General features: G+C 27.5%; 2 protein-coding genes and 1 long non-coding RNA gene across 3 annotated transcripts in view; 2 read left to right on the forward strand and 1 right to left on the reverse strand.

Moving 5' to 3' along the window:
- LOC110266129 lies at window positions 1,204-3,026 on the forward strand. Its single transcript, XR_002353110.1, has 2 exons — window positions 1,204-2,550; window positions 2,733-3,026. It is a non-coding gene; the product is annotated as an uncharacterized LOC110266129 (long non-coding RNA).
- LOC107613987 (proline-rich receptor-like protein kinase PERK9) overlaps window positions 3,347-11,472 on the reverse strand; it is a 15,627-nt gene continuing 7,501 nt past the window's right edge. Inside the window, exon 5 of the mRNA XM_021110104.1 lies at window positions 3,347-3,716. The gene's annotated coding sequence lies outside the window, so the exon portion shown is untranslated. The remainder of the gene's footprint in view (window positions 3,717-11,472) is intronic.
- The window catches only part of LOC107611736, a 7,242-nt gene continuing 2,927 nt past the window's right edge, over window positions 7,158-11,472 (forward strand). The window contains exon 1 of the mRNA XM_021108372.1: window positions 7,158-7,179. Coding sequence (XP_020964031.1) covers window positions 7,158-7,179 — 22 coding nt within the window. The remainder of the gene's footprint in view (window positions 7,180-11,472) is intronic.

Raw genomic sequence — 11,472 nt, forward strand, 5'->3', positions numbered from 1 at the left:
TTCTATGTAGCAAATTCATTCTCACAAAAATGGTCTCATCAATTAAAACTCAAATTATGGAGCTATTCCTGTATAAAATAATTTAAATAGTATAATTAGGATACATAATATAATTTAAACTTTAAAAAGATTAAAATAACTAATTAAATATTTTTATAATTAGTAGGGACTAACTAAACAATTAAGAGAAGGGTGGCCAACAAGTATTGGGGATTTTTTTTAAATAAATAATTTAATTATTTTATTTACTAAAATAAGTAATTTGTAGTATATTTATTATTTTACATCACATAATTTATCTCATTTATCGTATTTATTTTTATTATGTAACTTGAATACGTAAAAGTTTTTTTTAATTTAAATAATCTAATTCATTCTATAATTTAATTTAAAATTTTATATGTACTCTTTTTGATTATTAATTGTTCAAACATAATTTTTGTTTTAATTTCTTTCACTAAAATTTTTAAGTACTAATTGATATTATTTGAATCGTAATTTGTTTTATAATAATACACATGTTTTTCAAACTTTAAATATCTTGTTTGCAAACAAAATATTTGACTTATCTTATCTCCACGCACAAACTCATCTCATTTATACCGTAAATGAGATAAATTATATGATGTAAATTGATAAATATACTATAAAATATATAGTTCGGTAAATAAAATAGTTAAATTATTTAATTGAAAAAAATACTAAGTATCGGTTATAACGTTATGTCATAAATAATTTTTTTTTATTTTTCTTTTTAAGTTTCATGTGATGTAGCTTCAGTTGGATAAATAGTTTAATTAAATTTTTTTTTAAAAATAATTTAAATAATAAATATTTATATTAAAAATTACTTATAAATAAGTTATTTTGTATTTGAGTTTTTAGTTATAAAAATACTTATTTTTAAAAAAATGTGATAAAAAACTTTTTATTACGAAATAAGTCATTTTTTTAATTTTTCTACAAATACTTAAATAAATTTTTAAAAGGTTACAATTTAATTTTAAAAATTATATTTAAACATTATAGCTTAAATGATATAGTCTTTCCATATTTACCTAAAAAGTTGTGGGTTCGAATTTTCCTATTTTTTAGTAAAAAAAAAAAAGCATTGATATTTTTATACATCAAATAATTTTTTTTAGTCACAAAAAATTTTTTTTTTCTTTTTGGTTTTTCAATCCAATAAGGAATATTATCGTATCGCAAAATATGTAGCAGTGCTTTATTGGAGTCGGTTTCAAAAACAGCCGCCCTCTGCAGTTTAGCGGCGATTTCGGTGACACATTGGAGAGAAGCGGCTATTTGCTCTTTCTTTCCCTCATCCATCACCGTCTCTGCACCTCCCCAAAGTTTCTACGCTCTGCTAGCTCCTCTGCTTCTTCTGCTCCCTCTGCTCTGCCAGATCAGCGTAGCGACACGAGCATTCTCCACCACGCCCGCCGCATGTTCTTCTTCTCCTTCTTCCTTTATTTCTTTATTTGGATTCTGGTTTATTTTTCTTCTTTTTTTTCTGCTAGGTTTTCACCTGTTTACAAGAGGAGAAGTGCCCCTCACCCATAACAAAGGGGCTCTTCTGTCCTTCTGCTTTGCACCTTCACTTCTGGTTTTCTCTTCATGTTTTTTTTTTTTTGTTCTGATTTTTTGCAAACTCTGCTCTTAGGTTTTCTACTAATTAAATTGATTGTTTTGATTTATGGTAGAAGAAGAGAAAGCTCAATAGAGAATCTTTTTAGTATATTCCATTCAATATCAGAATATCTAAACAAGTTGTAAATTGCAGTGTGAGAATAATTTTTACAAATATTTCTATAAATTTGTCATAATCAAGTGATAATACCCTTTGAGTTTGGACATGGGAGCTTAGAAGATAGGTCATGAATCTTGGTTGATATTGAGACTATTAAGCCTACTCATGTTTTTAATGTTGATGATTTCACTAGTGCCTTTAATTTGAAGTGGTTTGAGGCTAACAAAACAGAATCTATTGGTGTTGATGTTGTTGGTGTGCTAACATTGGCAAATGCTTGCAAGGACCATAGCCTCCCCATGTGAATTATGCCTTTAGTGGCAATTTTAAACATAAACCAAATTCTAATGTTTCTTTCTACACTAAAACCCAAGTCAAGGCGAGTTCCAAAAAGTATACAGTCTTGGTTAGATGATTAGATGTCCGATGTTTTTGGTGCATCAGGACTTATTGATTTTTATAATCAGTATATATTGCGAGTGAATTTGTCTTTGACCCTTTTAAAATTTTGTGTTAGGTTGAAGAGCTTCTAAAGGATTATGATTTATGAAAATGTATGAACCCTCAAAATTCAATTTCCAATATCCTCTGAACTTAAGCAATTCACACAACTTCATCACTAAGATGACAAGATCAGATAAAGTGGCTAAAGTATCATTATATCTTGTAAGATATTTTATGGTCATTTTATTGCTTTTTTATTTATTATTATTTTTCAGAGCTTGAATGAACTTTTTTTTTTCTTTTGCAACAGTGTTCAGTGAGCATTACACACTCCTTTGTGCAATTTAGAAACAAAGGTAAACAAATACACACTCCTTTGTGCAATTTAGAAACAAAGGTAAACAAACTTCTCCTTTTATGGTCGCTCCACTTTAATGTGTTGAGCTTTCTTTGTTCAAAAAAAATCTTTTCTTTATATCTATTTAATTTCATTCTAAGACTAATTTGACATTTTCCATCTTCTCCTTTTCTTTGGCAGATCAATATCAGCATAAAATATCTCCTTAGCTCTCCACTTGTTGCATTCAATCTCAGCTACCTATCCGCTAGGGAAGACCATTATTAAAATGACAAAATACGCATTTTACTTCTGGCATTTTGTTTCGGAGATATCATTGTCTTAAACTCTTGATTTGTTATTAATTTATTCTTGTGATATTTTAGCCATCTTTAGGTTGCTTTATTTTTGTGTTTGTTTGGATGTAGAAGCAATTGAGCAGCTTTGTAAGACCAACATTTTTTTAATTTAATTGTGAAAATTGTGGGGGTTATAAACCAAATAAGAACAACAAAAGTGTTATTACAAAAGTCACTTATTCTCGTTCATAAAAAAGAGGCAATAATATTAATAAATCAAAATTTTGTTACTGGCATCATGTAAATACAGCACACAACAAGTTAATTGGAGTAATTGTGTAAATACTTAACAAGCTAATTAGTATCAAATATTTTGTTTATAATCTAATTAGTGTCAAGTTCTTCTTATACTAACTCTCAACTTCAATGACAACCAAATAAAATATGAAAAAAAAGTAATCATTAATAAAAGTATAAAATTAACTAAATATTTTATAACTAATTTTTATGGATGAAATACTTTTAAAATTTTTTTACATATCTGTTTAATTAATACATTTGAAGCTAATAATCTTTTAAAAAGATACATCTTTTTTACCAAAAGTCCCTTCGGCATAGCCATCAAGACTTTTGATAAAATCTAGTTCACTGTCCTCTTCGGCATTGCCATCAAGGCCAGAGAACTAGAAAATCAAATATTATTGATAAAAATGTTATGAATCACAATTACATCTATATTGATTTACAAAACCAGCTAACAATTAACTCGAACTAGATATGTGCAACCTAAATAGGGCAATTAGATATGTGCAACCATTTACATGTTCTTCCTGCTTTAAGCAAATCCTCCTCCATCCATTAAAAACTTCGGAATAGGGCACAATTTCTACATTGAAAAACAATTAAAATAGTATAACTATCATGAATAATAACTTAATAGAGTTTAAAATAGTCAATTAAATATTTTCTATATTAGTAGAAATTGAATTAGACTAACTAAATGAGAGTAAAGAAATGACTTACGATGATCAAATTACATCAAAAATGCTTTTTCTTAGCTTTTTTCCTTTAGCCAATTCTTTTTGATGTTTAAAATATTTCTGAGCATGACTGGCAATTTGACTAGAAGTTTTTGTTTGTACATAATATTTTGAAATTCTTTTCCAGTGTGAACCTTCTTCTTGGTATCCTCTAAGAAATAACCTACCAAAATATGATTTTTGAAATAATTATTAATAAATTTTATACTAAAAATTTTTAAACAAAAACATAAACTATTTAATTAGTAATGATATTTTTAGATATCAAACAATTTTTTTTCTTTTTTGGTTTTCAGTCCAACCAAAAATCTTATTATGCTAACCACGGTCAAAACAAAAATAAATTTAGCAATCAATAAAAATTACTTTAGAACTCGCTCATATTGCTAGTTATTGGTACACAAAAACACTGATGTATGAAACCTTTAATTAACAAGAGAACAGTGAAACTGATCTTATAAAAAAGAGGTGCTAAACTTATATATTGTAGACAACATACAATCATCATCGACAAATTAGAGATATATCTAAATCAAGAGAAGTGCTCCTATATGTTGATACTAGTTGCTTCACTTTTTTTTTTTTTTTTTTAAATACCAATATTCAACTAGATAATAAATAAATAAATAAATAAGAGGCAAAAAGAAGTAATATAATCATAAATACCTATGTTCATCTTGGGTCCAATGATATCCTGAATTCCTTGGTGCGGCCTCCTCCTCTGCAGTTGACACGACCTCCTCTGCAGCCGGCAGTACCTCCTCTCTGCCATGATAATAAACAAAATATTTGATAATCAATGAATTTTATGTAAACAAAAATATTTATATATTTGATCATCTCCATTTCAAAATATTTTATTTATTTTAAAAACAAATCAAAGGGAAAAAAAGGTTCATTGTTTATTAGGTTTGTTCATAAAACTTAGAGAAGAAAAAGGAAATATAGAATAAGTAAACAAAAAGAAAGAAAGAATACGAGAAATAAACCTTGCGAAATAAGAAGAGAATACCGACCTGTGATGTTGATGATCAGTCGAATAAGGCGGTAATGGTGGTGGATTGATGATGGGGATGGAGTGAGGGTTGTGTTCCATCATGATGGTCATGTTATCAGATGCAGCATTGAGAGGAGTGTTTGTAGGATAACCGTTATGGATGGCACTGATGTCGTTCATCAGCTTCTGAAAGCGTTCTTGCAGCTGTGCCGGGGTCCTGCCGGGGAGACGAGCAGCCACTTCCTCCCAGTGGTTACGTAGAGCATCCTGAAAACAACTGGTAATAACAGACTCAAAAGCTTTGTTCTCCTCCCAAGTCCAGACCGGAGGTTGAGGTTGAAGTGGTTGATGACCACCGACATCGGGAATCAGCTCTAACATGTTCCTGGTATCCCACTCAGTCTGAGGCTGAGGCTGAGGCTGAGGCTGAGGCTGAGGTTGGGGATAACCACATGTGTCAGCGAAAAACTCATTCGTCGCCGTCTCAGACTGAGGCCGAGGCTCAGAAAGAAGCCGAGGTCGAGACCGAGACCAAGGCTGAGACTGAAGTGGCCGAGACCAAGGCTGAGGTTGAGACTGAAATGGTTGATAACCAGATATGCCAGCAAAACAAGACTGCTCTGTCATATTCCTTTTATCCAACTGCAGCTTGGACTGAGGTTGAGGTTGAAGTGGTTGATGACCACCGACATCGCCGGCAATCAGCTCTAACATCTTCTCCATATCCCAATCAGCCTCAGGCTGAGGCGGCGGATTACCACCCACATTGTCGTCGTCGACAAAAAGCTCTGCCTCTATCATCCTCAGCACGTCTGAATTCTCTTGACTCATTCTTGCTTTTAAGTGGTCGCCTTCTTAGTTAGCTTCTTGCTTCTATTCCTTTTCTTAAACACAACATTTATATAAGCTCACTTGTTAGTTAGAGTACGTTAATTAGATTAGATTCTAGTTAAAAATAGAAAAGATTTCATTTCAAAAATTTCATATTTAAATTAATTTTAAAATTTTTTGTTTTCGTATTATATGTAAATGTAGAAAGTTTTAAATACATAAAAAAGATTCTCATATATAGGACATAAAAAAAAATTTAATTTCTAAACAATATAACTAGTACTTAATTAATAATATTTATTATTGCTTTCTAATCGAAATATTGTGTCCTTCTAAAATCATCTGCAATAATTTGCCTTGTAGGATATCTATAGAATGAAAATTTGGATGAGACTTCAAACTTTTTCTGGCCAAGTAGCCAACAATCTAATCCTCTTTTCCTTCCTTGTACACATGCTTTAATTACAAGTTATCTATTTAGATAAGAAATTAACAAAAAAAAATTAACTCGTTTAGAATGAAAGATTTTTTAAAAAAAAAAGATTAAATTTTTATTTTGAATATCCATATATATTTGATATATAATTAGTTCATCTATTTAAATTTATAGTAGATCTAAACGAACTGAACTAAATGGACCAATTTGTTTAACACTCCTATTTACACAGCTAACTATATTCAAAATTGAAACTACGATTTAACCAACAATATTTCTGAGCCAAAATATTTAGATTTCCGTTTTCAATTATATAATTATAACTATGTATTTTTTTTCTCTTTCTTCATAAATAGCTTAAGGGAGGAAGGATAAGTAGAAAGGATTCTATGCCTGTGAATTAAATCTAGTTGAGACCTTGCTTACTATAATCTTCTGAAAATAATTTGCTCATGCAATCAACATTTTTATCTTTGTTGAAAATAATTACACACCTCCTGCAACATTTTTCCTTAAACCTTCCTTGGAATCAGTGTATCTGTGAAGCTCCAAGTAACTCTTGAGCCATCAAGAATGCACCACTAGTGTTTGATAAATTGCTCGAAAGAAAAGTTGTGAGAAGAAGAGTAAGATGGAGCAATCCCAACCACAGAAATACAAAATTTAATGTATCTCATCAAAGAGTATTACCGATAGTAGCATCATGCACAATCTTTGCAGCTGCAACCCCATTTGTACCATCGAATTTAGTGTAACGTCCGTTAAGTTTTGTTAGTTAAGCATAGTCTTAAGACAGGAAATTTTATACAAGTTCTCTACAGCCAACCTGTTGTAAACCCTTCCTGCCGGAACTTGACTTCAGGGAAGTCTCATGCTAGTGAAAATGTGACGGTTTGTTGAGCATCTGAAGCAATAGTCAGAGTTGCTGCAACAGCTGCTCCAATCTGAAGCAATGAATAACTTTGTCATTCACCCTAGCATGACATAATATGTATCTTGAATGTTAGAATAAAAAGCAATCAAATGGGAGATTTTCACAAAGAAGGTGAACAAGTCACAATTTTCTTACATCTTTGAATTAAAATGATCGCCAGTAAACTCAGAAAGTCCTCCAACAGAATTCTGAATGCATACATCAATTGTTTGCATTAAGCACCCCAACAGAAAGGGCCAAGAATAGGATAAAACATTAAAACACCAACAGTGTAATAGTAAATATTCAACAAAAAAGTTTCACTTACAGTCCATATAAAAAGCAAGGTGACATCTGCTGTTGTTTTTCCAAAATTATTTAACTGCATAAACAACATTCATTGCTTATTAGGAGCAACATATGTATCAAATTCTAAGTAAAAAAGAAATTGAAGTGACTCTTGCCTACCACAAAAGTAAAAACTGATGATGTAATGCAGTAACAAAATAGCTTCAAGTGTAAATTAAATTAAACTCTCGTAGGCAGTGGCGGAGCTTAGTTCAGATAAGGGGAAAAAAACTTAGTAGTACTTATTCAAAAGATAAAAAATAGTTCAATTAACTTAAATACTTTACTATGACTTAAAGTATCTAATAAATTCAATAAACAACACTCTCTCTATCTTTAAGTTCAAATATAAAAAATTAGATATTTTTTATTTATTCAATTTAATATTATTTTATATTTTACTATTTATTTAATTTAATTTTTTATATGATAAAAAAAATAGAATATTCAATAAGTATTAATATTATTGTATTTGTATAAATTGATAAAAAAAATTCAATAAATATTATAAATTTTAATATTTGTTATATATATTCAAATTTTTATATAAAATAATAATGAAAAATCAAAGAATTGATACATTTTTTAAAAGGAAGGCTAATATTTAAGAAGGAGAACATATAACTTTTACAATATCAACACCTGTAGATAGTTCTTCTACTTTAATGAATCATGAAAAAAGTGAGATATAACCTTCAAAAGTTCAAAAAAGTTACATCTGATTACTTTAACCTTAACTTTTTGGAACGAGATCTTGAAAAACGACTTTAAATTTGGCAATATCACCCAAACCAGAGAGATGAGATTAGACGAACTTATCTTAAATGGGTCCATATCAAAAACATTTTGACAATTATTTTCTATCTGGCCCCCCAAAATTTTGTTTCAAGTTCCGCCACTGCTTGTAGCTAAATTAGCTTATTGGAATCATAACAAGAATAATGCACTAAATTAAACTAAAGCGCCAAGTCGAAGACACTCAAGATCATAAAGGTTCTACCATGAAACAAAGAGGTGAAGCAAGGAGTTGAGAAAAATACCTATGGCAAACGTTCTCCAACGAAAAATGGCATAAAAAGATTAATGGGAAATCAAAAGAGAAAGAATGGCTTGAATACTACTCAAGCACGAGAACAAAAAATAGATGAAATAAGACAATAATGTAGGACAAGTAAAAACTGGCATATTTAATGAACAATTTCAATAAAGAATTCAATGATGGTGGCAATGAATATGAAAATAACTGATCTCTTCAAGGAGTAGATAAATTGTGAATAAGATTCCAACAAGTATTGTGAATCATATTTACTGTGATCGAATAAAACAACTTACATAGGAATTTATTCAATAATTTTATATAGAAAGTGTACATATTATATAACATAGAAATATATCATGGAAAATATATAACTTAAATTGAAGTATGTTTTATGGATTTGCCTTTTTTTTTTTTCCTTTATGGAATGAAAATAACTTTTTTCTATGAACAACAGATAATTCTGTTATATCTTGTCTTTATTTTTTTATTTAAGGCCGTCATGGTAAATATGATTTTCACGATAAATAAGAACAACAAAAGTGTCTTGTTCATAAAAAAGAGGCAATAATAGCATTAATAAAACAAATTTTTATTACTGCTTCATGTAAATACAGCACAGCAGGTTAATTGGAGTAATTGCGTAAATACTTAACAAGCTCATTAGTATTAAATACTTTGTCTATAATCTAGTTAGTGTCAAGCTCTTCTCGTACTAACTCTCAATTTCAATGACAACCAAATAAAATATGAAAAATAACTAATCATTAATAAAAGTATAAAATTACCTAAAAATATTTAATAACGAACTTTTATGGAAGAAATACTTTAAAAAATATTTTACATATCTGTTTAATTAATATATTTAAAGCTAATAATCTTTTAAAAAGATGCGTCTTTCCTACCAAAAATCCCTTCGACATAACCATCAAAACTTTAGATAAAATCTAGTTCATCGTCCCCTTCGGCATTGCTATCAATGCCGGAGAACTAGAAAATCAAATATTATTAATAAAAAGGTTATGAATTAAATAGATTTTCCTACAAAATAAATAAATTGGTCCATTTAACTTGTTTAACTTTTTTTTTTTTATCATTCTCGTTTAATTTATTTTTAATGCTTTTGATAATTTTTTTAATAACCTAACTTAAATATGCCAAGTTTTAATCAAAATATCTCAAATATTTAACCCAAAGTTGATAAGTATCCAAAAATTTATTATTTTATTTGTTTTTAGTTAAAAATTGTCTATTAAAAAAAAAATAAAAAGACCTTTTAACTCGACAAATTTTTCTTAAGCAGGCCAATTTCTATCTTAAAGACCTATATATACTTGATATATAATTAGCTTCCATTGAACAATGTATTTGACATCTTTAGTCGAAGCTCTTATATTAATAATCAATTCTTTTAACAACAATCAAAGCAGAGTACAAAATAATTAATAATAACAGTAAAAAGTTACCAAAATATTTTAGAGTAAATATTCAATTTATTCTCCAAAATTTTTTAAAATAAAATTTTATAGTGAATTAAAGTATCTAATTTAAAAGTCGTTAGAAGATTAATTTAAATGTTTATTAAAAAATAAATAATTTCTATTTCACAGGTTCTTTTAATTGTATGTTCGTTTAATTGATGCGTTTTAAACTAATGATTATTAAGTCGATCAATATTCAATATAGATGATTTTTTTATTTGAGTAGTATTTTTTTCTATTTAAAAAATTCATTCTCACAAAAATGGTCTCATCAATTAAAACTCAAATTATGGAGCTATTCCTGTATAAAAAAATTTAAATAGTATAATTAGGATACATAATATAATTTAAACTTTAAAAAGATTAAAATAACTAATTAAATATTTTTATAATTAATAGGGACTAACTAAACAATTAAGAGAAGGGTGGCGAATATTGGGGATTTTTTTTTAAATAAATAATTTAATTATTTTATTTACTAAAATAAGTAATTTGTAGTATATTTATTATTTTACATCACATAATTTATCTCATTTATCGTATTTATTTTTATTATGTAACTTGAATACGTAAAAGTTTTTTTGTTTTAAATTTAAATAATCTAATTCATTCTATAATTTAATTTAAAATTTTATATGTACTCTTTTTGAGTATTAATTGTTCAAACATCATTTTCGTTTTAATTTCTTTCACTAAACTTTATAAGTACTAATTGATATTATTTGAATCGTAATTTGTTTTATAACAATACACATGTTTTTCAAATTTTAAATATCTTGTTTGCAAACGAAATACGTTCACAAATAAGATTTGACTTATTTTATCTCCACACACAAACTCATCTCATTTATACTGTAAATGAGATAAATCATATGATGCAAATTGATAAATATACTATAAAATATATAATTCGATAAATAAAATAGTTAAATTATTTATTTAAAAAAAAAATACCAAGTATTGGTTATAACATTATGTCATAAATAATTTTTTTTTCGATTTTTCTTTTTATGTTTCATGTGATGTAGCTTCAGTTGGATAAATAGTTTAATTAATTTTTTTTAAAAACTAATTTAAATAATAAATATTTATATTAAAAATTACTTATAAATAAATTATTTTGTATTTGATTTTTTAGTTCTAAAAATACTTATTTTAAGAGAAGAGTGATAAAAAGTTTTTTTTATTATGAAAGAAGTCATTTTTTAAATAATTTTTTAAAAAATTACAATTTAATTTTAAAAATTACACTTAAACATTAATATTACTACTTTTTATAAATTAAAAGCTCAAACAAATAATTTTTGAAGTTTCTCAAATGTACCTACAGTCATGTAGACAAAATTTCTTAATATCACTAACAATTTATACTTGAAATTTGGTTTTAACATCATTTTCTAAAATGTTTTATCAATATGATTTATATCCTGATTATTCAAGTTCTTCACAAAATAACCTAACAAGACAAATATATTTTGAAAGAATTATGAATGAACTTTATATGAAAAATATAGCTGATTTAGAAAAAAAAAAAAATATTTTTTTAATTGGAAAGTTTTA

Source organism: Arachis ipaensis, chromosome B08, assembly GCF_000816755.2.
Source record: "Arachis ipaensis cultivar K30076 chromosome B08, Araip1.1, whole genome shotgun sequence".
Taxonomy (NCBI): Eukaryota; Viridiplantae; Streptophyta; class Magnoliopsida; order Fabales; family Fabaceae; genus Arachis; species Arachis ipaensis.